This window comes from Thunnus albacares, chromosome 9 (genome assembly GCF_914725855.1).
Source record: "Thunnus albacares chromosome 9, fThuAlb1.1, whole genome shotgun sequence".
In the NCBI taxonomy this organism is placed as follows: Eukaryota; Metazoa; Chordata; class Actinopteri; order Scombriformes; family Scombridae; genus Thunnus; species Thunnus albacares.
This window is the reverse complement of record NC_058114.1, coordinates 1,861,905-1,889,266: the sequence shown is the minus strand read 5'-3', so window position 1 is coordinate 1,889,266 and position 27,362 is coordinate 1,861,905. Positions and strand designations below refer to the sequence as shown.

General features: G+C 38.7%; 2 protein-coding genes across 4 annotated transcripts in view; one reads left to right on the top strand and one right to left on the bottom strand.

The window, feature by feature from the left end:
* Nucleotides 1-1,339: 1,339 nt before the first annotated feature.
* LOC122988823 (sterile alpha motif domain-containing protein 9-like) lies at nt 1,340-10,614 on the top strand. Its single transcript, XM_044361450.1, has 3 exons — nt 1,340-2,338; nt 2,513-2,795; nt 6,372-10,614. The coding sequence occupies exons 1-3, from the start codon at nt 1,607-1,609 to the stop codon at nt 10,001-10,003; spliced, it is 4,647 nt and encodes a 1,548-aa protein (XP_044217385.1). The 5' UTR covers nt 1,340-1,606; the 3' UTR covers nt 10,004-10,614.
* Nucleotides 10,615-16,006: 5,392 nt separating this feature from the next.
* Nucleotides 16,007-27,362, bottom strand: part of frem1b (Fras1 related extracellular matrix 1b) — a 63,602-nt gene continuing 52,246 nt past the window's right edge. For 2 of the 3 annotated variants that reach the window (XM_044361445.1, XM_044361446.1), the window contains 10 exons: nt 27,144-27,288; nt 26,422-26,551; nt 26,256-26,328; nt 25,825-25,974; nt 23,704-24,059; nt 22,594-22,638; nt 22,360-22,521; nt 22,002-22,120; nt 16,472-16,578; nt 16,007-16,352 (listed from right to left, as the gene is read on the bottom strand). In XM_044361445.1, coding sequence (XP_044217380.1) covers nt 16,144-16,352; nt 16,472-16,578; nt 22,002-22,120; nt 22,360-22,521; nt 22,594-22,638; nt 23,704-24,059; nt 25,825-25,974; nt 26,256-26,328; nt 26,422-26,551; nt 27,144-27,288 — 1,496 coding nt within the window. In that variant the 3' untranslated portion in view covers nt 16,007-16,143. The remainder of the gene's footprint in view (nt 16,353-16,471; nt 16,579-22,001; nt 22,121-22,359; nt 22,522-22,593; nt 22,639-23,703; nt 24,060-25,824; nt 25,975-26,255; nt 26,329-26,421; nt 26,552-27,143; nt 27,289-27,362) is intronic. The other variant, XM_044361447.1, reaches the window with a different exon arrangement.

Genomic DNA, 27,362 nt, shown 5'->3' with positions numbered 1-27,362 from the left:
CATCCATTTGTGAGGCATGTATAAAAAAAAGAATAGTTTATTTGGATTGGCGAGAAGATTCGGGAAGAATTGGATGAGGGTCAAGTGAGTAGGATGATTGGGGGTTGAGGAGAGGGATGAAGAGGGTCGATCACCAGGGGACAAACAGGAGCTGAAGGTTGGTCGAGGTCATGTACAGTGGGATGATTGGGGGTCGAGGAGAGGGATGAAAGGGGTTGACTGCATGGGGATGAACGGGGGCCGAATGGAGTTGTGATGTGGCTGGAGCATCTAGGAACCTGGGGATTGAGACACAGGGTGGGGGCACGTCTCGATGAGCTTTCTGCTTTATCATCCCCCTGTGGTTCCGATAATAGAAGAGGAAGAAGAAGAATTACTTTTATTTTATTTCCTCGAATTTGCCTATAGTAAAACAGGCAAGCTCACAGCCACACTGGGAGCCTTGATCGATCAATATATTGTAGATACAGTCAATAAGATCAGAACACATAAACAATGGAAGATAAACAAGATTAAAACAAGATCACGCTTCACTAAACAGGACAGAAGAGAAAATGAAATAAACTTAGTGCGTAAAATACTCTGGGGGAGTCCCAGGGTGACGCACGTCCCATGTGTGTGTCTTAGAGTCAGTGTGCATTGATACATTTGATAAAATGGGAGCGTATTAATGGAGACACACAGACTCCAGTGAGGATGCATCTGGACACACCGGACCACTAAACTGCTGGGTTACGTAATGCAAGTTCGGCGGTGCTACACTAAAATATGTTTCTGAAAACATCTGTTGTGAGAAATAGGCCATGCAGCAACAGAGTCTTAATTCATATTTGATCAACAGTGCCTAGTTTGACAGTTTGATCTGAGTTTCATGAGCCAGGTGTGTTGCACTGGACGGATTAATTTGCATAAAGTTAAAGTCGAGTCGTGATCATGCAAATTCAGATACTGCAAATGGTCTGTCAACTCGCCGTGCTGTATCCATCATGCATCGTGTGGCCAGATCTCCTGCTCTCTATAGAAAATAAACAGGATCCATCAACCTGACATCCCTCAGTGGATCCAGTGTGTCTGAAACTTATCTGTTCTGTAAAACACACAAGTGACGAATGTCAAAAACGCTTCTAAATGCTTTCTATGTGGACTTGCCTTTAGTCAAAATTATAAGTATCTTATTATTTGCCAAATGCACATCATCACAGTGTGACTTGAACCTCTTTGAAACTCTTACACCAGTCGCATCTCTGAGACCGCATCAACACCAAGGTGGCTAAATATGAAAACACATCTAACTGAAAACTAACAACCTCTACCACAACTTTCCTTGTCGGATGAAAATTATATCAGTGGGTGCACTGTAACTTGCCACTGAATCTGAACTACATTTGTTTGAATTATTAATTAACTGATTTACAATCTTCAGGTACCAATTATACTGTAAATGAATATTTTAACTCTCCTGAAAAGCCAATAACCATCTGGGTCACTGATATTTCTGACACTTTTTTTTCTTTGACATCTTCAGTCTTAAGGCAATATGTTGTCGTACTGTTATTTTCACTACTTTGATCTATGACTCATCTGTTTCATTTTTAGTTGATCCAATATGAAACGCTCAACAACGAAGCCGCCACCTGAAATTGAAAAATGGACGAAGGAAGATGTCCACCTGTGGCTGATGACACAGGTCAAAGTTCATGAGCTTTGTGCAGACAGGTTCATTGAAGAGGAAGTCTCTGGAGATATTTTAGTTGTATTTGAAAAGACAGACATATTAGACTTGGGAATAAAACACGGTCCTGCAGTCAAAATCACATCTTATCTAGAAAGGTTAAAGGCAGGATCAAAACATGAGTCACAGTTCCCAGCATATGTGGAAAACTGGACAAAGGAGCAGGTGAACCAGTGGTTACAGCAGCATGTGAAGACATATAGCAAATATGCAGAACGGCTCCAGGAGGAAGATGTTTCTGGAGATTGTCTTGTTTGCTTTAAGAAGCAGGATTTTCTGGATCTGGATGTGAAAAGTGGTCCTACTGTAAAGATTCTGGCAGAACTACGTCAGTTGAACACGAAACCAGAGCCGACACTGCAACCGATCCCTCACACCAGCACAGAACAAAAAGCAACTCCAAAACCCATTCAACCTAAACCAAGTCTGGCTCAAGCAATAGCAACCCAGCAAGCTGAGTCATATGACAACACTGAATCAAAAACAGATGAAATGGTGGGAAAAAAGTCTGAAAAAGTCCATCTGCCATTTGAGAGACCTTCAGGAAAGGAGAAAATTCAGCAGCCAGAAGCACAGAACTTGGGGGCCAAGAGGAAAGAAACTGTCGTGGTAAAATTTCTGTTGTTTTATAAGCAATACAGAAAAATCGCAAAGACAAAAAACTTGTAGTTGTTTAGAGCACATGAAGGCATAACAAACGATTAAGATTTTTACTTATTGTAGACAGTTATTTCTTTGTAATGTTGAGACTAAATAATTTACATCCCTTTCTTTCTGCAGACCAGAACCCTACCTGACATATCCAAGATCACTGTGGAGATCCAGAAAACCCTGGACAACCTTTTAAAAGATGACCTGAAAAGGTTTCATTTCCACTTACAAGAATACAGCAAATCTAAGCATAAACCTATTCCTCGGGGCAAACTGGAGGGCAAGGACACCATGGACACTGCTAAGTTAATGACTGAACACTATGGAAGCAATGAGGCCTTACAGGTCACACTAGACATTCTAAAAGACATCCATCAGTGTGATCTTGTTTGTCATTTGGAAAAGAACATGGGTAAGACAACAAATGTAAAAATGTATTCAAATAATTACGTGTATAACTTGGCCTAAATGCTCTTTAGTTGTAGTTTATAATCTGCATTAGTTTGTGACGTTATCTATCCTTTCATGTTGACACATACAGACAGGTGACAAATTAAAAGAAAAACTGGTACAGGTCTGAATGTTTGACTCCTACAGTGAGGATCTGGTGGCTCTGTTATGCTGTGGGGGGCATTTTGCTGGCATGGTTTGGGTCCACTTGTCCCCTTAGATGGAAGGGTCACTGCAAATCAATACAAAGTTGTTCTGAGTGATCACCTTTATCTTATGATGAAACATCATCACATTGACGTTCTGATGTGCTACGGTAAGCGTATTGTATCATTTCCGGTTGCCGACTGTGTCTACTGATAGCGTTGTTGCTGCTCGCAACTCAGTTGATTTTCCTATATATATCACATTACTGTGGATTAATACCTGCTGTATATTTAAACTTTCGCTAGTTCTACACAAGCACTCTGAGTGCTTTTCTCTTAGCGACTTTTCTCGCCAATCGCACAAGTTGTTAGTTACTTTAGCTCTGCAGCTAGCATTAGCAGCTAACTTAAACTAAGCAGTTAGCGATGGCTTCTCTCTCTCCCTCTGGTTCTCCTGCTCTCTCTTGCTCGGTGTGTCAAATGTTTAGTTATTCCTCTGCCTCCTTTAGTGATAGTGGTAGGTGTAATAAGTGTAGTTTATTTGCAGTACTGGAGACAAGGCTTAGTGAATTGGAAGCGCGGCTCCGCACCATGGAAAAACAATCAGCAGCTAATGTAGTTAGCCAGCCCCCAGTAGCCGGTGCAGGCTGACCTAGCGTAGCTCCCACTCCTCCTGTAGCTCCCGAGCAGCCGGGAAGCCAGGGTGGCTGGTTGACTGTCCGAAGGAAGCATAGCCCTAAGCAGAAGCCCACGGTTCACCACCAACCAGTTCATGTTTCTAACAGGTTCTCCCCACTCAGTGACAGACCCGCTGAGAAACAAACTCTAATTATTGGCAGCTCCATAGTCAGAAACGTGAAGTTAGCGACACCAGCAACCATAGTTAAATGTATTCCTGGGGCCAGAGCGGGCGACATTGAGTTGAATTTAAAACTGCTGGCTAAGAATAAACGTAAATACGGTACGATTGTCATCCATGTCGGCGGCAACGACTCCCGATTACGCCAATCGGAGGTCACCAAAATTAATGTTGAGTTGGTGTGTACATTTGCAAAAACAATGTCGGACTCCGTAATTTTCTCTGGACCGCTGCCTAATCTGACCAGTGATGACATGTATAGCCGCATGTCACAATTCAACCGCTGGCTGTCAAGGTGGTGTCCAGCAAACGATGTGGGGGAATTCAATCAATCAATCAATCAATCAATCAATCAATTTTTATTTATATAGCGCCATATCACAACAGAAGTCATCTCAAGGCACTTTTCACATAGAGCAGGTCAAGACAGTACTCTTTAATTTACAGAGACCCAACAATTCCCCCATGAGCAAGCACTTGGCGACAGCGGTAAGGAAAAACTCCCCTTTAACGGGTAGAAACCTCAAGCAGACCCCGGCTCTTGGTGGGCGGCCATCTGCTTTGACCGGTTGGGTTGAGAGAGACAAAGAGAGAGGGAAAGGGGGAGGGGGGACAGGAGAGCAACAATCACAACAACAACAACAAGCACAAGCATCAATAGACAGGGAAGGATGCCATCAGGACTGTGAAGGACCGCGAAGGTTCGGCCCGGGACTCAGGTTTTCCTGTGAGATGAGAAAGCACAAAAAACTCCGGGGAAGAAGCAAAGTTAGTGACATGCATTGATGTTACATGAATGCATACAGATGGAGAGGAGGAGGAGGAGAGAGGAGCTCAGTGCATCATGGGAAGTCCCCCAGCAGTCTAGGCCTATAGCAGCATAACTAAGGGCTGATCCAAGGCGAGCCTGGTCGGCCCTAACTATAAGCTTTATCAAAAAGGAAAGTTTTAAGCCTACTCTTAAACATAGAGAGGGTGTCTGCACCCCGGACTGAATCCGGTAGATGGTTCCATAGAAGAGGAGCCTGATAGCTGAAGGCTCTGCCTCCCATTCTACTTTTAAAGACTGTAGGGACCACCAGTAAGCCTGCATACTGGGAGCGTAGTGTTCTAGTGGGATAATACGGTATTATGAGCTCTTCACGATATGATGGTGCCTGACCATTAAGGGCTTTGTAAGTTAGGAGAAGGATTTTAAATTCTATTCTAGATTTTACAGGAAGCCAATGTAGTGAAGCTAAAATGGGAGAAATGTGGTCTCTTTTTCTAGTTTTAGTCAATACACGTGCGGCTGCATTCTGGACCAGCTGGAGAGTCTTTAGAGACTTGTTAGAGCAGCCTGATAATAAGGAATTGCAATAATCCAGCCTTGAAGTAACAAATGCGTGAACTAGTTGGGTTGGGTCTCTGTAAATTTTTTCAAAAAGATATTCCCTCATTTGGTGTTTTGATGATGGTGGTGGAGTGTGCTGTCTTACATGCCAGTCCAAAATCTCCCATAGGTGTTCAATTGGGTTGAGATCTGGTGACTGTGAAGGCCATAGCATATGATTCACATTATTTTCATACTCATCAAGCCATTCAGTGATCCCTCGTTTCCTGTGAATTGGGGCATCGTCATCCTAGAAGAGACCACTCCCATCAGGATAGAGATGTTTCATCATAAGATAAAGGTGATCACTCAGAACAACTTTGTATTGATTTGCAGTGACCCTTCCATCCAGAGGGACAAGTGGACCCAAACCATGCCAGCATCATGCCCCCCACAGCATAATAGAGCCACCAGATCCCCTCACTGTAGGGGTCAAGCATTCAGGCCTGTGCCGGTTTTTCCTTTAATTTGTCACCCATCTGTACATACTCACACATTTCATTAAAGCAAACTTAATTTGAGGTTAAACTGTTATGGTTATTAATGCTGAAGAAAACCTTTAGTTTTGAGTGTTCAAATGACTTAACTTCACCTGGTATGACTGGCGATATTCCATATTTTTCTCACTGTCATCAAATCCTATTAAAAGACCAAACCCACTGAAACAATGTACTGATCCTTCTAACAAGACCTGCCTGTGTATGCAAAGCCTGATACATATTATAAACTATTAAAAACACACCATCGAGCCACACCTCTGCACTGGTTGACATGTTCCTTCATGACCATGAACACACACACTGTAGTTTATTTTGACTTTTGAGTCAATCCCACATACACCGTCCTGCTACCAGAAATACTCACTAAAGTACCAAATGTGGATTCATCCACCACTGAAATTACTGAACCCTGTTTTAAAAATGTATCTATACATTTGTAAGCCATTAAAGATTGATGTCTTCAGTAGGAAGGCTGGATGCCTAAGGCAGGATGTTGAAGTCAGAAAGTATTGAGATGGTCTAACACATCCTTATTTTTTTTCTTGGGATTTTCTGACAATAAGAAAAATATAGAACAACAGCCTTAACCTGTAAAGTTCATTTGAGAGATGTTGTGTGTGTTTATCTACTTAATAATGTACTTATTTTACTGTTCATACAGGTCAACTAAGGCAGCAGTGTCTTTCAAAAGAAGTTTCGAAGAAAGAAGCTAACCAGGGTGACAAACTTAAGAATTTGTTGACTTGTGGTGGGAACTCACTGGACAGTTATGACAGATTTGTTGTTGTTGCGAACAAAAGCAGTCCAGAACAAGTGCAGTACCTCCAGTTTCTGAGTAAGTTGAAATTGTTCTGTGTGTTAGACTTTGACCCTGAGTCTGCTGCTAAAGGTGGACTGTGTCACTCATACAGAGAGTCGAGAGTGGCCAATCAGCACACCCCATCACAATATCAAGGGCAGACTGAATCAGTAATAAAGAATCTTAACCTCTACAAACAGACCAGTTGGGTCTTCTGCAATGGCAGACATGACCTTGACAGTGACTCTAACAGAGAGTTAGATTATAAGAACTGGCTAAGGAAATCTTGCAGAGATGTAGAGCAGTTGGTTTCATTCATTTGCAACCCTGAAGTTCTCCTTCATGGAAGAAGTCTCATCATCTTCCTCCTACTTTCACCTGTGGACTCTGAGAAAGACCCAATCTTTGACACCTACAAGTCCTTCTTGAAACACACTGAGGAGAAAAACAGCATCACTATTTGTGATTCTCAGAGCACCTATGAGAAATGGAGGGAGCTGATACAAGACAAGTGTGACTGTGACATTGACCCGCTATCCATATATGAGCTGACCCTTAGCGAGGTCAATGGGACTGTAATGGCACTTGGGCCTTTGAATCAGTCATCTGAAAGGCTGCTTCCCTCTTCGGACTCCAGTGCTGTTGTTCTGAAACAGAAAGATGAAGATCTGATGACAGCTTTGGACATTTTGTGTATCAATCAGTGTGAAAACATCTATGATGAAAACAGTCAGGAGTTCCATGACTTCAGAATCAAAGTTGAGAAAGAATTTTACAGAGGAGGTAAAGTCAAATGGTGGAACTTTTACTTCTGTGACAAAGACACAGAAAAGCCATTCATCAAAAGAGACAAGTATGAAAATGTGAAGAGGATGATAAGGTCTCAGTGGAGAGATTCAAAGAATGCATGTGTTCTGCTCAACCTTTTCCACCATCCAGGCTGTGGTGGGACCACTTTAGCGATGCATGTCATGTGGGATCTCCGTCAAGAGTTCAGATGTGCTGTGCTGAAAGACAACACACTGCCAAAAGATGAAGTCGCTATTCAAGTTATAGAACTCATGAAGCTTGAAAGTGAGAAACCATCTCCAGTTTTGCTGTTAGTTGATGACTCACAAGAAACCAAGAATCCTTATGATCTTGTAATCTGCATCCGTAAAGTTGTAGAGGATTTCTCCAACATGAATATGGATGACATGCAAAACTGCAAAGTCATCATCCTTAACTGTGTCCGTTCACATAGCCCGAAGGAGCAATACAAACAGGACAATTCAACACAATGTCAGTACATTACTGCTTCATTGACATTAGAAGAACAGAAGGAGTTTGAAAAGAAACTTAAAGAGCTTGGAGAATCTCATGAAAAGCCTGAAAACTTTTACAGTTTCATGATCATGAAGAGCAATTTTGACACGGATTATGTAGACGATCTTGCTCGTAACACACTGGAGAGCTTTGATTTCAGCACAAAGGAGGCCCGACTGTTTGCTTTTCTAGCATTACTGAATACTTATGTGGCAGAATCTGAAATCTCTCTCTCTCTCTGTGAGGATTTTCTTGGGTTGAAGATGACACATTGGAGGGAGGGCAGTGTACTAGACAGAATGAAGCCATATTCAAACTTCCTCATCATAGACACAGATGAAGAGTGGGGCGGATACAAAGGCATCCGAATTCTTCATCACACCATAGCATCTGCCTGTCTGAAAGAGTTGGAGAGAAGACGCTCTTTAAAAGTAAGTGATATTGCTATGGAGATTCTTCACTGTGATCTGTTCTTCAGTGCTCGAGTTGTCAAAGAAAGATTCATGCAGTCAATTCAACGAATGTTGATTAAAAGGCAGCGCAAGAAAGATGGAGATGAGAGAGAACCATTTTCTCCCCTCATAGAGAAAATCCACAACCAGCAAGGCAGGCAAACTGTCCAAGAAATATTTGTGAAAGCATCATCCAGGTTTGAAACAAGTTTATCTATTCCCCAGGCACTGGCAAGATATCTGTACATCAATGAGCGTGACTTCCCAGAGGCTCTGAAGTGGGCAGAAAAGGCCAAGAACATCAAGCAAAATCCGTACACATTTGACACAATTGGACAGGTGCACAAAAGCAATTTAAAATCCAACATCCACAGAGAAAAGCAGGAGACAACACATAACCCTGAAGATTTAAACACAAACATTAAAATAGCAGAAAATGCTACCATAGCGTTTAAAAGGGCTCAAGAGCTGGCAAGCAGAGAGGATGAACCTGAGGAGGAAGCCGCTGATGATGAGTCAGATGACTATCCCAGAAAGTCATATACTATTTATGGCTATGTGGGTGTGCTGGAAATTGCTTTCCTGATCTTTGAGATTTTGGGCAGATTGCCATTCTTTGAGGAAAGTGATCCTATGAAGAAGAAGTACTTGCAGAGTTTTCTGCAGAAAGCAATCCCAATCACCAGCGTCTATAAGGATGACGATGAGATAAACAACAGATACATGGAGATCATCAAAGAACATGAGCCGTTCCTCCTCAATTTGAAAACTGAAGTAAAAGAAACGTTTGAACTTCTTGACTGTTACTTCACGTATATAAAAGGGAACAATTCAGAATTTGATTCAAAGAATCATTGGACCGTCTGTAGTCATTTTAAAAAGTATGTGAATCTTTTTTGCACCGCACCAGAGGGAATCAAAGCAGAACGACAAAACAATCCCAATCTCAATTTGAAAATTGAGATTGAAGAACGAAGATTGTGTCTTGAGAGGAATCAAGCAGATACATTCGCAGGGATCCTTCAGCATTTGGACAAACCTGCAGAAGAGATTGAGAGAGTCACAGAACACTATGCATTCTTGCAACAACAACAACTTATCAACAAAAGACAAAAGACAAAGGAAACAATTAATTACATTTTGTCAAACATAGTTCTTTACCATTTGAAACCAAAATCTAAACATGTAAAGAGTTACAGCCACCTCTCTGATCTCCTTTTGAAAACTCTGCAAGATGTAGGACTTCGGTATCCCTTCCCAGACCCATACTACCTGGCTCTGCTGTTACTCTGGCCAAGTCCAAATCAGGAAAACACAGAAATCGGGACATATGTGACTGCAATTCGAAACTCATCCCGCAAACATCTGTCAAATTTGTTTCGAAAGAGGAGCACTGTTGCCAAGCTCTACTTGGGCAAAGAAGAGGGACTCAAGAGGCTTATCTCTAAACCTAAACTGGATAAGAGTTTCCTGCCTATGATGCCTCGCGATGCCTTGGCACAACTTTGGTGGAATGGAGACATATTTAAAGAAAAAGCAATCATCAGCCGTCTTCATCGAGTCAGTGGAACCATTGAGCAAGGAGAGTTGTTTGCAAATTATGGAAAACTAAAAATCCCTGTGCGTCCAGCTCTTATTGGTGGAGTAAGAACTGGTTTCAGCACAGAAAAGGTTTCTTTCTACCTTGGTTTTGCAATTAATGGACCCCTTGCATATGATATTCAGCATGAAAACTAGAGTACTTGATTGAACAGAGAAATGTGCAACTCAAGCACTGAGCCAAAAAACTGAAGAATGTGGAAAAACACATTTGGTGGCCAGTGATTCACTGGAAACAAATTTGAAACACTCAACACAGCAAATGATGAGCATGACAGACTGGAGATGTAAAAATTATAGTCAACTCCTGTACATTCATACGATACATCACAATTCCTCTACTGAAATCTTGCTGTATGTGTATATACATATGTTGATATATTCTGTTACCATGTCAGCTTTTGTAAACTTTGTAAATTTTAAGACATTTTTTTTAGGGATTTTTCTTTTTATGTTGCTTTCAGAGATTTTTCCAGTTGTGCTGTAAATTGTAGTGCTAACAGCAGGGACAGTGAAACATTGACCAGTCACCTGCTATAGTATCATAGAGCGCAAAAGAGCCCTGTAGCTCTTTGAACCACAGTTTGATAACCATTGATCTAGAACTTAGTACTTGTATTTACTTTTTTGAGTGTACATAATGATGAGGAAAAGGTGACAAATGATTCATATTCAGTTCTTTTGGGAGAAATGTGTTTGATTATTTTAGATGTTATTTCAGAGATGTACATTAGTATATGTTTTGTTGGCTCTAAATACATTATTTACAATAATAAAATATACAAAGGAATATTATATTTTGTTTGTTGTATTTATTGTTGTTAGTAGTATTTGTAGTAGTAAACAGCTTTGTGTGCTAAATTAAATTTTACAAATTGCAGGTCTTAAAAGTTATTTAAATGTTTTATCTTAATTTAGGAGGTCCCTATTTACACATAAAGAGTTTCTGTTTTTCTTTTTCTCACAATTAGACACTTTTAGCAGTAGAATCTGAAATTTTCATTGCCAATTTCTTTTTCAATGCCAAAAGCCAGCCTCAATGCTTACCTTTAAAGTCACACTGAAACGGAAATTAATGTGTTTTTAGTTCTACAGCTTTGTGACGTATTTCAGAGGGACACTTAATATGTGGGCAGAGTTTAGATATGTGGGATTTAAATCGAATCCTACAGCTGTGTTTTTATCGATTAAAAGCGGATGTGGTTTGGTGAATAAAAACCTCATAGCAATGATATCAACTTACCTACTTGTAATGACCAACAAATAAGTTAACACTTGCATAGTGTTACTTACAGTACAGTACTTCTTGCAAAGACTGAACATGACTCATTAAATATCAGAACAATAATTACTATTTCTAATACTGTGCTATGGAACATTTAGTCACTAAATTAATTCCACTCAACATCTGATATGCATTTACAATTTATATAGGGCAAGCATATCTTATGTACTACCACTGCTATATTATGTTAATTGGTTGCTAATCTACAGTAGGATATACCAAGAGATAAAGGTCTGCTATACTTCTTTCAAAAAGGAAGTTTTTGAAAATGAATTTCTTTGAGTTTGGCAATTTTAATGTGAAGAGTTCAAAATAATCAGTGATGTGTCCAGGGTTTTCTTCCTGTCCGGGTAAATAATCCTCTGAAACAGATCATCATGATACAGTAAAATTCTTCTCTTATTCTTTTTTTGCAGTGCAAGAGTCCACTTATTAGCACTGGTAAGAATAACCGTCAGATGCACTGGTTGCTCCATCTACACAAACCTATGTTGTTTGGACAAGCATTGTTAAAACATAGAAAGGTATTTTAATCTTAAATGGAGATCCTAAAGTTTCCAAAGATACCAAATATGTCATGCTGAATGTTGGGGATGTGTCTAAAATAATTTCATCAAAAAGATGTGAAGAATATTTCCATTTTTCATGAAATGATGCAGCCGTAAAAAGCATAGATTCTTGAAAATTTCCCTCAGCCTAAAAATCTCATATTTAAGATGTCAATGAAGAGCAGGTACAGAATAGTACTGGTAAATATGTGATATTGTTGAAATGTAAGGGACATGGATGGATTATGAAACAATGGGTCCCCTGGCGCAGAAGTAAAAGCTCTGGTTTAGACCAGTCACAGACTCCTAATAACAACCCACATTAGCTTTCTTGTTAAAGTCTCCTCCTTATTTAACTTACAAACACGACTTTTGTGTTGCACCTTAGCTTGTTTATAAAATTCTTCTGTCTCACACTATTTTGGCTCCCCCTACCACCTTCACCAGTACATATTTACAGTACAGACCTTTGATTATCTTACCTTTGGCTTTAGAAATCCAGTTTTATTCCGTTGTTTTCACTGATTTTTGGGTCAGATTATCAGCTAAAAATGAATATATTGTTTGATTGGACAAAATATAGACATACATTTATTTAAACAGTTTCAAGATTTGCCAAGTTTTAAGAATCATCCCTTATCAATAAATAACTGAAATACCTTGCTATTACACTCAGTTGTTTTCACAGACACACTGAACATATTAGGAATAATTTGACCAAGCAGAACAAGCACTGAAGTCACTTATGTGCCTAGTTGGTTAAAACAAGAAACTGAAGCGTCTCTCTTTTAGTCATGAATATAACCAAATAGAATATCCTCAGCATGGCATTAAGTTTATATATCAAGAATAGCCCACTTATTATATTAGTGTAGTATATCATACATCTCATGTTGAAAATCTAGATGTAAATTCTATAGAACCCTTAAGTGGCTCACTTACAGTCTAAAGTAGCCTAGAGTGTAGTATTAGCATAGCACTGCCAAACGGCTAGCATAAAAGGGTAATTGGCTAGTTAGTACAGTCTCAAAGTTAATATAATATCATTCAATACATCCACAGAAACCAACACTAACAAAACAAACATAGTTAAATAAATTGATTACTTACGATGTCTCAATGAGAGTCTTAGAAAGTGGATGACAGCTGAATGTTTTTCACTTAGTCACTGTGCCGTTCAATAAAATGGTGGACGTAAACTGAGGCATGTAAAATGCCAGGCTTAGTCGACAAGGGAACAACGGCGGAAGTCACTAATCACTACATCAAAATAAGAGTAAAGTTGCTGGAAATGGAATATTAAATAAAAGAGTAAATAACTGCATCCAGGTAAATGTCTGCTTCTAATATCAAATCTGATGTAGCTATTGTTATCATTATTTACTCTATCACTTAATGTTTAAACTGGACAATCAACAATAATAACTGTTACTTTTGGCCTTTCAATGACGGTAACCCTTGCTATTTCAACCTAGCTAGCATTTAAGTTGCTAACATTCTCCAAGTTGTAATAGTAATACATCCATATTTCAATTTCATTAATTGCATTCATAAAACTTATGCAGGCTAGCTAAAATAAATATGATTTAATCAGAATGTTCAGAAAATGGATGAAAGCCGAATGAGTGTTTTTACTAAGTCTAACTAACTAACGAGTGGTAGAATACTAAATAAAAAGAGAAAATCACTGCATTCCTGCTGATCATACGAACGTTGACTATTGTTGAAACTAAGCTGCAGTAATGTTTTAATTACTTTTATCCAACAGCTAAATCTTGCTATTTCAACCTAGCTAGCATCTTGTCAAGTTTTAATCAAATACTATTAACCTACTGTACATCCACAGGAAACAGCAAACACAAAACCAACGTAGCTGAAATAAACTGAGTACTTACAAATAATGTCTAAACGAAGGAGCTTAAAAAGTAGATGAAATGGAGAATGTTTTTTGCTTATTCACTGTTATTTTAACACAACAGCATAAAATGGCAGGCTTTACAAACCTATTGCATAAGAGTCATTTATCACAGTACATTTAAGGGTATCAGTGCATTTTGGCCGCTTTTAATCACATAATATCTGATGTAGGTATTGTTATTAAGCGAATGTTTAACTGAACAGACAATGAAGCAGGGTTAATTGTTTCTTAATTTTCCCTCATCCAACCCCTGCTGTTTCAACCCAGCTAGCAGACTTGGGAACTGCGCCGTGAGAGTGAAATCACAACATGACAGGGAAAATAACTGTAGTAGTAGGATATATAATAATAAGATATATATATAGTGTGTATATATATATATATATATATATACATACACATATATATACATATATTATATATATATATATATAATAAGATAATAAAAGACTAAATCATTGTATTTGGGTATACATTTATTGGTAACCATATAAAATATGTTCTCATTTAACTAATGTTTATTCTAATGTTTATATTAATGTTTAATGTTTAACCTTAACAGAAACTAAACCGGGATTAACTGTTACCTTGTTCCAATACTTGCTGTTTCAACCTAGCTAGCATCTTAGCTGCAGTCTCAAAGTGGTTAATTTAATATCGTTCAACACTGTACATCCAAAGAAAACAGCAATGATAAAACTAATATAGCTGAAATGAATCCAATACTTACAAATAAAGCTTTGAGAGTCTTTAGAAAGTGGATAAAGCCGATTGTTGTTGTTTTTGCCGAGTCACTGTGCTGCTCTAACAAAATGGTGGACGTGAAACACAACCACAGACTGTAGCCTATATAAAGTTGGACGTCATGACAGCTCCCCAAAAGTGAAGTCAAAACATCTCGATCGCCCCCTGGTGGCTGGCTGCAGTATGTCATAAGTCCCGCCCCCTCCATTTAGTAGATGGGATATGAGCCAAACTAAAAAAATCAAAGTACATGTCAAATAAATTTTTCTTAAAGATGGTTTCTGTCATTTCAGGTAGTTGTTATCATGCTGATGTTTGTTCAAGTGCAGTTTTTTGTTGTCACAAGCAAGATGGCAGCTCCCGGAAAGGGGATATTTTGGCTTCACTTTTGCATAGTGGTAGGAAGCGGCGACGCCTCATCCATATTTATATACAGTCTATGAATGCAACCATTTTAGACAAATCACAACATGAAAGTTAAAATAACTGCTTTTAGCTGCTATCAAAAGTCCCTGAATTTGGTTAGACACCTGTCGGTAATCATATAAAATATGATGTAGGTATTGATTTCATTAAGCTAATGTGAAAAGCAGACAGATAATTGTAAACTGGTATTTTAGTCCCTAAACTGACTCGTTTTCAACCCAATAGCAGCTTGGTTCACTAGCATATTCTACATTAAGACATAGGATTGAATGATTAGCAATAAAGATTAGCAATAAAGGGACCAAAATGTGCCATTGAACTGCTTAATGTAATGCTAATATCTCATTGTAAACATTCTGTAAAAAGGACAGAAAAATACAACCAATGTTGTGGTTTCACTCACTCATTCTTGGAAGTAGTTTGCTTCATTCCCAGAAAAATGAACCAACTCCTGTGCGCTCTAGAAAGCAACAGCTTGATCGTTTATGTTTATAATTTTTTACCAGCTGTTTTTCTGTTTTAATTACGGATTGACAGACCTGCTGGAATCAGAGCAGTGTTGATGGAGTCATCAGGAGTATCGGTGGTGTTGTGCTGCCCTCTGCTGACCGTTTCACAATACAACAAATAAACTTAGACGTAAATGAATGTGATGTTGTAGTTCTTCACTGCAGGTCTGTTTGCTGTATATTTTGGATACATAAGGTAAATACAGTAAGCTTTTTATTTTTAACTTAGACACCTGGCTGCCTGAACTGCAGCCTCAATCAGCTCGGTAGGAAAGTTGCCAACTGGAAGAACTTAAAAGTTAGAAGCTTTTTAGTAAGTAAATTAAGTCATAAGTGAAAGAAAAATAGAAGCAGTTTAAGCATCTCCAGTTATTTACATTCAGTTGAATGAAGTTCTTTACACAAACATGCTTTTGCAGACTGAAACTCTGCTGATTACTCTGTAAATTAATAATTTCACCACAGTATTGATGAAAATCTTTAATTACTTTTACAAAAAAACAAGAACTGTCTATTAACAGATCTTTATCATGTTTTCAGAGTTCATTCAGTTTAAATTCTTTGTAGACTCCAGACTGGTTAACTCTCAAGAGAAAAATGTGTGTAGTTGAGAAAATAGACAGATTTACCTCAGTTTTATGCAGAAAGCTGAATTTAAACCTGATATATAAAGTTAACCTGCAGATTTTCATCCACATTTACAGACTCATATTTTGATATGTGCAGCAATCTTTATTATGACAAAAATATGAAAACTAATGTACAGAGCAGCATCATTGCATTAAATATGACTTAAACACAGCGTTCACACAGGTTGTTATGACGGGGCTGATAGCAGTAAATATCTCTCAGTGAGTGTGAGCCGGCGATGAACAGATGAATGTGTGTTGGGTTTCGGCGGAGCAGCTTGTGGAGATCCAGCTCGTGGGGTTTTCAACCAGCACACAGTCCGAGCCGACGTCGGACTCACTGCGGCCCGGCGGAGCCTCCCTCAGTCTGGAGAAGGACACCGACCGACCGTCAGCCCACATCCAGCGGCCCGGACCTCCAGACAGACCTGGAAACATGACGAAGAATTAGACACCAACACTTACTGATCAGTGTTCAGGATCGACTCCCGGTCCTAACAGACAGCATTTCAAAATCAGGACATAAACTTTTCTCTCAGGTGTTCACCATGTTGTGATGAACGCTCACCAATCCAAAATGGCTTCCTGCCTGCAAACTTCCACAGCCAGGTCATGTCTCTTCTGGACCGCACGCTGGTCAGACTGCTGTTAAAGCTGGAAGAGTGTAAGAAAAACAAATGTTACACACATACAGAGACAACTACAGTAAACGCACTAAACTTGATACACTAAGCCAGGTTTAGGGTTAGTTATGTAACAATGATATATAATGTTTGAATGGTATAATTCTTTGGTTTTATGTTGAGCACTTTGTGTTGCATTTTGTGCTATAGAAATTAAATTTATCATTATTTTAACAACAAGCATTATAGGCCACTGTTCAAGTTATTATTCAGTCATGGTTGTGATAAAATCCTTGTAATCCAAAAGATCTGATGAAGATCATTTCAAACATTATCTCCACCAATAATTAATACATTTTCTACATAGTAGAACAATACTGAAGACATCAAAACTATGAAATAACACAACAGGTGATTGTGGAGGCCTTACAGAGCCTGGAGGTGTGTTTTGGCTCATTGTCCTGGTAAAAAAAAGCAAATGATGGTCCCACTAAGCACAAACCAGATAGGATGGCGTGTTGTGGTAGCCATGAAGGTAAACCCCTCCCCCAACACCATCACATCTCCTCCTCCACGCTTCACAGTCGTATCCACACATGCAGATACCATCCGTTCACCTTCTCTGCATCTCACAAAGACACAGCAGTTGGAACACATCTCACATCTGGACTCATCAGACCAACGTACAGATTTCCACTGGTCTAACATCCATTCAACAATTCTCTTCTTCTTATTGGGTCTCCCTCAGTCGTGGTTTCTTTGCAACAATTCGACCATGAAAGCCTGACACAAGCAGTGTCCTCCGAACAGTTGATGTTGAGATGTTTAATCTGAGGTGAAATAAACTGGTAATTTCTGAGGCTGGTAACTGTTGGTCTTCTTTTCCTGGGTCGGTCGTCATTAGAGACAGTTTCATCATAATATTTGATGGTTTTTGATTCACTTGAAGAAACTTTCAAAGTCGTCAAAATGTTCGGGACTGACTGACCTTCATGTCTTAAAGTAATGATGGACTGTTGTTTCTCTGTACTTAGTTGAGTGGTTCTTACCATAATATGGATTACTACAGTAGTGGAACGGGGCTATTTGCTGTAAACAAACACTACCTCGGCACTTGAAAATTTTGAAATCAAGATACGGAATGAAGAAACAGAGGAGGTCAATGATTTCAAGTTTTTAGGAATAATCTTAGATTCGCGACTCAAATTTGATAAACATGTAAAGAAGATTTCAAAAACAGTAAAGTCGAACCTTAATTGTTTCAAACTAATCAGGCACTACATACCAACTCAGGCAGCTCAAGTTATTTATGCACGCTATGATTTTCTCTGACAGTATGGACTCAAGCATTACCATCCACAGTCAGACACTAAGAAAGTGAAGCATGGGTGGAGGCTGCATCCAAACACCTGGAGGACTGTTAACTGTGATATGAGACGACTGACCAGAGCTGCAACTATAATGATTATTTTCACTATTGATTCATCTGCTGACTATTTTCTCAATTAATTGTTTGATATATAAAAAGTTACCGAACAAGGAAAATTCCGATCACAAATTCCTAAAGGTGTCCAAAACCCAAATATATTCAATTTACTGTCCAACCAACCATTCATTTATTTACAGGTCCCTCTATTTTATACTAATTTCCTGGAGATTTTCAGTGTAATATCCCGATACATAACGGTTTTGCAAATTTTACCATGTTAGATTCTGTCTTAAACACTCTATAATTAGTGCATTTCTTCTTTCATGCCAAATTACATAACATAACTTTTTAAAAATGAAGAATTTCTGGAAAGAAAGTGCTGGCGAAAAGCAAACCAGAGCTGTACCCATTTTTAGCTAATTGTATTGTTAATTTTTCTATTTTCTTTCCTTTTCTTTCAAACTATACATCACAATCAATGTATTTTCAGTATGTTTCTTATTGTACTTCCATATCTGTAATGCACTGTGGCTTTTATGATGATGAAAGCCGTATATTTTAATTACACTGTATATGTAAAGCTCAACTAGGGACAAGAGTTGAAAATTAGCAATAGCTATAAACTCTCTGTGCAGTTTCATGCTCTGTATTGGAACTATGTTAAATTGCATCGTCCCTATCAAATAAAAGGAAATAACAATCCAAATTTGCACCAAAATGTCCTGAAAACTGACCATTTCCTACCTGCAAATTACATGAAATTTTATAAATTTTCGATTAATTGTTTGATATATAAAAAGTTACAAAACAATGAAAAATTCCGATCACAAATTCCTAAAAGTGTTTTCAAATTGCTTGTTTTGTCCAAAACCCAAATACATTCAATTTACTGTCCAACCAACCATTCATTTATTTATAGGTCCCTCGATTTTATACTAATTTCCTGGAGATTTTCAGTGTAATATCCCGATATGTAACGATTTTACAAATTTTACCATATTAGATTCTTTCTTAAACATGTAAAGAAGATTTTAAAAGCAGTACAGACCAATCTTAATTGTTTTAAATTAATCAGGCACTACATACCAACTCAGGCAGCTCCAGTTATTTATGCACGCTATGATTTTTCTCTCATTTCTCAATATTGTATGACAGTATGGACTCAAGTATTACCATCCACAATCAGACACCTCACATCCTTATACAAAACCTGTCCGGTGGCATCACTGTCACATACTGGAATAATACAATCTACTTAGTTTTGAGAGCTTTACTCATTTTTGTTTTCTTAGATAAGTTTTCAGATGTATCAACAGTTTAGCCCCTGAGCCTCTTTCTAGATATATCCAAAGACAAGACAGTACCAGAGTAACTAGCAGCATGGTGAATTGCAACTGTAAAATACCATATTGTAGATCTAAATTTGGACAATCAGCCTTCTCCATACAGGGCTGTCAACTCTGGAACTCATTACCAACTAAAATCAAATTAATTCCAGATATAAAATCTTTTACAACAAAGGTTAAGCGCTGGCTAAAAGCAAACCAGAGTTGTACCCATTTTTAGCTAATTGTATTGTTAATTTTTCTATTTTCTTTCCTTTTCTTTCAAACTGTACATCACAATCAATGTATTTTCTGTATTGTACTTCCATATCTGCACCGTGGCTTTTATGATGATGAAAGCTGTGTATTTTAATTACACTGTATATGTATGTAAAGCCCAACTAGGGACAAGAGTTGAAAATTAGCCATAGCTATAAACTCTCTGTGCAGTACATCAGTTTCATGCTCTGTATCAGAATTATGTTAAATTGCATCGTCCCTAACAAATAAAATTAAAATAAAAAATGATAATAACACAACTGATGGTCCCAAATGCATTAAGAAGGGAAGAAATTCCATCAATTAACTTTTGACGAGGCACACCTGTTAACGACCTCATGAAGCTGGTTCAGATGTTGCAAACAGTGTGTAAAAGCTGCCGTCAAGGCAAACAGTAACTACTTTGAGGAATCTAAAATATGAAACACTTTTTTGTTCACTACATTATTCCATAAGTGTTATTTCCTAGTTTTTATGTTTTCAGTGTTGTTCTACAATGTAGAAAATAGTAAAAAATAAAGAAAAACCTCTTGAACAAGTAGGTGTGCCCAAACTTTTGACTGTTCCTGTATATATTTCTGTGTGTGTGTTATTTACTGTATATGTTTTTGTGTGTGTGTGTGTTATTTACTGTATATGTTTGTGTGTGTGTTATTTACTGTATATGTTTGTGTGTGTTATTTACTGTATATGTTTGTGTTTGTGTGTGTTATTTACTGTATATGTTTGTGTGTGTGTGTTATTTACTGTATATGTTTGTGTGTGTGTGTGTGTGTTATTTACTGTATATGTTTGTGTGTGTGTGTGTGTTATTTACTGTATATGTTTGTGTTTGTGTGTGTTATTTACTGTATATGTTTGTGTGTGTGTTATTTACTGTATATGTTTGTGTGTGTGTGTGTTATTTACTGTATATGTTTGTGTTTGTGTGTGTTATTTACTGTATATGTTTGTGTGTGTGTTATTTACTGTATATGTTTGTGTGTGTGTGTGTATTATTTACTGTATATGTTTGTGTTTGTGTGTGTTATTTACTGTATATGTTTGTGTGTGTGTTATTTACTGTATATGTTTGTGTGTTATTTACTGTATATGTTTGTGTGTGTGTGTGTGTGTTATTTACTGTATATGTTTGTGTGTGTGTTATTTACTGTATATGTTTGTGTGTGTGTTATTTACTGTATATGTTTGTGTGTGTGTGTGTTATTTACTGTATATGTTTGTGTGTGTGTTATTTACTGTATATGTTTGTGTGTGTATTATTTACTGTATATGTTTGTGTGTTATTTACTGTATATGTTTGTGTGTGTGTGTGTGTGTTATTTACTGTATATGTTTGTGTGTGTGTGTGTGTGTTATTTACTGTATATGTTTGTGTGTGTGTTATTTACTGTATATGTTTGTGTGTGTATTATTTACTGTATATGTTTGTGTTTGTGTGTGTTATTTACTGTATATGTTTGTGTGTGTGTTATTTACTGTATATGTTTGTGTGTTATTTACTGTATATGTTTGTGTGTGTGTGTGTGTGTTATTTACTGTATATGTTTGTGTGTGTGTTATTTACTGTATATGTTTGTGTGTTATTTACTGTATATGTTTGTGTGTGTGTGTGTTATTTACTGTATATGTTTGTGTTTGTGTGTGTTATTTACTGTATATGTTTGTGTGTGTGTGTGTGTTATTTACTGTATATGTTTGTGTGTGATTTACTGTATATGTTTGTGTGTGTGTGTGTGTATTATTTACTGTATATGTTTGTGTTTGTGTGTGTTATTTACTGTATATGTTTGTGTGTGTGTTATTTACTGTATATGTTTGTGTGTGTGTGTGTGTTATTTACTGTATATGTTTATGTGTGTGTGTGTGTGTGTTATTTACTGTATATGTTTGTGTGTGTGTGTGTGTGTGTTATTTACTGTATGTTTGTGTGTGTGTGTGTGTGTGTGTTATTTACTGTATATGTTTGTGTGTGTGTGTGTGTGTGTGTGTTATTTACTGTATATGTTTGTGTGTGTGTGTGTGTGTGTGTGTGTGTGTGTTATTTACTGTATATGTTTGTGTGTGTGTGTGTGTGTGTTATTTACTGTATGTTTGTGTGTGTGTGTGTGTGTGTTATTTACTGTATGTTTGTGTGTGTGTGTGTGTCTGTGTTATTTACTGTATATGTTTGTGTGTGTGTGTGTGTGTGTGTGTGTGTGTGTTATTTACTGTATATGTTTGTGTGTGTGTGTGTGTGTGTTATTTACTGTATATGTTTGTGTGTGTGTGTGTGTGTGTGTGTGTGTGTGTGTGTGTGTGTGTGTGTGTGTGTTATTTACTGTATATGTTTGTGTGTGTGTGTGTGTTATTTACTGTATATGTTTGTGTGTGTGTGTGTTATTTACTGTATATGTTTGTGTGTGTGTGTGTGTTATTTACAGCAGGGAGCAGGTTTGCTCGGCGCTGGCCCAGCTTGCCACAGAAGAGCTGAGGATGTAACAGCGTCTCCTGTAGTGAGTCCAACCGTCAGGACAAGAGCTGCTGACTGACTTCCCCGTCTGAACAGACAAAGACACAGTTAACCTGAAATCTATAACACGGAGTGACAGCGATGAAGCACCTGACTGTTTAAAGATTGTGAACTTGATGTCAGTAGGATGTACAGCAGCTCATGAACAAAACTTTATAAACTTGTGGTGAAATAAGGGGTGTTGATTGATCACTGTAGATGTAGTTCAGACTTCAAACTAAAACAAACTGAAGAAATGTGTGTGTGTGTGTGTGTGTGTGTTTGCACCTTGCGCTGGCGGAGCTCCGGCTGCTGTCTGGGTGCTGGATGATCCATCTGAGGAGCGTCTCCGACTCGGAGCTCCTGGAGGAGGGGACTGTGAGGTGACCAGCTCCACCCGATGTCGCCCGGCTTCAGCTCCTCCAGCCGGAGAGGAGTCAGACTGTGGAACTGATGGAGGAGAACCAGGCATCAGCACGGAGCGTGTGTGTGTGTGTGTGTGTGTGTCACAGTGAGTCTTACCGTCCAGACCTTCTCCTCAGGCCTCCTCTCTCCTGACAGATGGACCTGAACACCAACACAAGGTTACAGGACAAATACACACTTTGTACATACAGTAATATACTGATGGTGGAAAGTAACTAAGAACATTTACTCAAGTACTGCACTGAAGGTACTTGTACTTATACTTCCGCTCTACTACATTTCAGTGGCAAATACTTCATACTCAACTAATTGCTTTGCAGATTCAGATTAATAATAGAAAATATAATCAACAAATAAATTATGATGCACAGACTATTTTGATTTGCCACCCAGCAGCATCTTTACCAGCTGCAACATCAGTGATGTACACATTAATGCATCAATACTAATAATCCAATAAAGTAATTATCATTACACTGAGATGTGCATTTCTGCATAATAAGAACTTATACAGTGCTATCAGTATTTTTACTTAAGTAAATGATCTGAATATTTCTTCCACCACTGTCAATACTAACTGTTTTGTGCATATAGTGAATTTACAATAACACATCTAAGGATATTTAGACAATTCAACATGCAGACTAAACTGTTAAGCCAGTGAGTGAGGACACGATGCAACACATCATGACAAAGAAGAAGCTTCTTCCAGCTGGAAAAAGGTTTTAACTATTGTCCAGACAGGTTCATCCGCTTACTACTACTGTATGTACTGTGACGTCGTGTTCAGTTTAAATGGATAAATATATCTCAGGTTTAACTGGATCATGTTGACAAGACTGTGATAATAACTCTGATTCTCTCATAAATGCTTTTCAATCCTCCTGTTTTCATGCATTTAAAAAAAAACCTGAATGGAAACGCCACAAACGCCCTCAAAATATAACATTTATCTCTTGTCTGAGGTGTAAAAAACTGGTAAAATCAAATATTCCATGTTCATCATTTAAACGGAGATATAGACAGAAGAAAAAAGACAAGCAGGGGGATTGTTGGTTAAATAAAATTAGAAAAAACTAATTATATTTATTACAGACAGAAAAGCTTTTAAAGGCTTTTTGTTAGAAGGAGGATTTATTAGTTTGAATTCCTCCTAATATTCACACAACAGTGAAATTAATTTCTAAAACTGGAAGAAACACTTACTTTCGGTCCTGTGGGTCTGACCCTGTGTCCGGTGCTCCCAGCACTCCCAGTGCTCCCAGTACCTCTCCCTGGCAGCTGCCTGCTGTGGTAGTGGATGTGGCTGTAGCTGGGGGCCGCCTGGTCCTGCGGTTCCCCCTCTCCGTAGTCCAGGTAGGGCCGGCGGTTCGGGACGTCGCCTCGGGGAGGGTGAGGCTGGTTCTCCCACAGCAGCTCCGCCTCGATGTCGGTGACGGGGTCCTCCTCCTCCGGCTGGGGAGGCTCAGGGAGGTGAGGAGGAGGAGGAGGAGGAGGAGGTGGAGGAGGAAGAGGTCGATTCTCGTCCTCCTCCACCCTCAGGTCGTCTGGGTCGCATCTTCCTGATGGACAACAGAGAGAGCTAAATTTATAAAGAGCAATTCCACAAAAATCACACCATCCTAACCTGAACACATATTACACCTCAGCGCCCTCCTACATCCACCACCCTGATCTAAATAACTTCTGGCTCACAAATATGAAACACCTTAACACCAGAATTTAAAACACAATCAGAACTTGAAGCTTAAACATCAACAAAGATGTGAACACTGAATACTTGTTAAATCTGTGCTCACATGCTGTTTGAAACATAGTTTTAAAGCCTCACAAAGAACAAAAGAGGCTGCAAATTAGCTTCAGCTAGATAGATGCCCTGTAGACATCTGTTGTGTTGTTTATCTGTATGGTCCCTGTTAAACAAACAAAAATATGAATAAACAAACATGACAAACAATATACCTGAGATCAACATTTTGCCAACTAATGAGACGATAAGAATGACAAAAAGTGCAAAAAGTCTTTAGCTGTTTGTGAGACTGATGCTTGTGTTTAAGTCAGACAAAGAAACAAAGACAGAAGAAGTGGAGCTAATTTATTATAAAGAATTTAAACTGATGGAAAGCCGTCTGAGCTTTATTACTCTGCACTGATTTCATGATAATTTAACACTTTACAAGAATCTGAAGAGAAGGAAACATATGACTTGAAGGTTTATGCTCTCTGGGTTATTAACGTACATTACTCATTTATTTGAAAAACAGCACAAGCTGCAGATCAACGTTCAAATGAACCACATATTTTTTCACATTTTCAAAAAAAAAAAAAAAACGGAAAAAGGACAGAAAATTCCAAAATATGTTCATGCTGGAATGAAAACTTTGGGGGATATTTTCTGAGGATTTGTGGCCCTTTTTTAATCACTAAACAGTCAAATTACATTTCTACTTAACTACTAAAGCGCCACATGACGGTTAAATGGAAGAAAACTGCTGAATAGCGTGTTTGGGCGGCGGGTCGCCCACTAATCGGATGATCGGCCACATGTTGAAGTGTCCTTGGGCAAGATAATTAACCCCAGACTGATGGGCGGGTCGGGACCTTGCATGCATTCAGCGTATGAATGTGTGCAAATGGGTGAATGTGACTCGTAGTGTAAAAGCACTTTGAGTGTTTGGAAGACTAGAAGTCCTACTGGTACTATAGTACTATACAAGTACAGCCCATTTACCATACAATATGTATTTTAAGGCGTTCCTGTTTAGAGATGAAAAATATGGGCGGAGGAAATGGGAATTCATACAAATATCTGCTGCACCTGATTGATCAGCTCAGACGTTTCAGATAAACAGGTTTAAAATCTGCAGCTCTGTTTTCTCTCCCAGCAGTAACATGAGAATATTTAACTAATATTTCCTCACAGGTAGAGTTCCTCTCTGCAGGAAGAATACACAAAGCTGTCGTCTCTTCAACCAATAGCAGCAGCAGATCTTATTTAACGGCACATTGTCTTAATTTAGACGCTAAAATTAAATCTCGCACCCCTGATGGCTTCATAAATACATGTTGACACTCTGAGGAAATATCTTTTTATTCTTTAACATCTTTGTTTATAGTTTTAAATAAATATAATTGATGTTGCAGGAACTGTTTCTATGAACATTATTGTTTTTAGTGAAACAAAGCAGATCCAAACATGAGTGACGTCATCATCGTTGATCTGAAGATATTTCCTCTTCATACTGAGTAAATAAATTCTTTCTCCATGTAAACACACCTGGTTGTTGATCGTTATCATTTATAAAGTTATCATTGATCATTTCTCACCTCCTCTGGGGTCGATGATCTCGACGGTAGCGGAGCTTCTCTGTCCCAGGACGGCGTTCTTCGGGTTTTTCAGGGTGACGGTGAAGATCTCGTGGTTTTCCTCCAGACCGTCGTCTATCAGGTAAACGTTCCAGGTTTTCACACTGACTCCTGGAACGAAACATCAGAGCTGCATCACATTCAAACACTGAAAGACAGCTGCTAAATAATAGAATAATATGCTAATCCTGCCATCTGAAGCTCTCTGATTGGATGTTTCTAACAGCAATGCTTTCTGGGAGTTGTAGTTGACTTTTGTTTTAATGAAGCTGATTATTTTCAGCTCAGGAGAGTTTCATGTCCATGTTGAACTGATCCAACAGAGAGTCACCTGACACTGTCTATGTTAAATAAAGCAGAGTAGAACAGAATAGAGTCCAGTAGACTCAGACCTGGATCAAACTGGATCAGACTGGCGGTGCTGTGAGTGAAATCTCTGCCGGGTTTAGCCGATCCTTCCTCCACCTGCAGAAGCACGATAATAAAACAGCTTAATAAAGAGCATTTTCTTTATTGGCAGAACTTTTTAAAACTAAATTCTTGCTGTCACAGTCAGACCTGGATGGCAACGTAAGCCGGGTCGATGCTCTTCCCGCTGCGTTGGATCTGGATCTGCAGCGTTCCTGCCGTCTCACAGGTTCTGTAGCAGGTCGCCGACAACTCCACCCGAGACCAGGACAACTCCAGTCTGCAGGAGACACACGGCTGAATCCTTCATATACTGAACACAACACACTCACACACTGACTCTATTCAATAACGTAGTCCTTACTGTATTATCCAGAGTCAGAGATGTCACTGCTGAATTTTTAGGGACCGAGCCCAAAAGGCAGAGGACTAGTGTAAGACAGTTTTTACCTGTAATGCAGGTGTGAAGCTTCTATTCAGCTTCAGCAGTCTGAGTTAGTCATATCAAGTGGATATCTGACACATTTACAGTCTTTTTAGCATCAAATTCCCTCTTTGTGTTTCCTCGGACAGTGTTTCCCTGTTGAGCTGCAGGTGGAAGTATAGTAACAAAAAGAGGGACTTTGGCACTAAAAAGACTGTAACGTTGAAAGATATCTACTTGATTTGACTCATTTGGACGCTGAAGCTTCATATTAGCTTCAGATAAACTTTTAAATACATTTTTTTGCACAGAAGGAGGACTGTGGATTTTGTCCTCCATCACTTCCATTGTAAGGTCATTATGAAGGGATCTTCTAATGGTCATATGTCCTCTTTAAAATCCATAATGATCCCCAACCATCCCTGATCCTTTGGTTAGATAAACCTACATTTCGGGCAGCATGGTGTTTCCTGCCGGGTCAGTGAGGCGGAACTGGAAGCTGTCTGCCGTCACCTCCATGTCGACCGGGAGGACGAACACCACAGCTCGCTGATCCAAGTCCCGCTGTGTGAAACGACCTTTGATGTAGGCGCCTGGCGGGGGACGAGAGGACAGAGTCTCAATCCAACTACAGACAACGTTGACCTCCTAACACTGCAACACAACG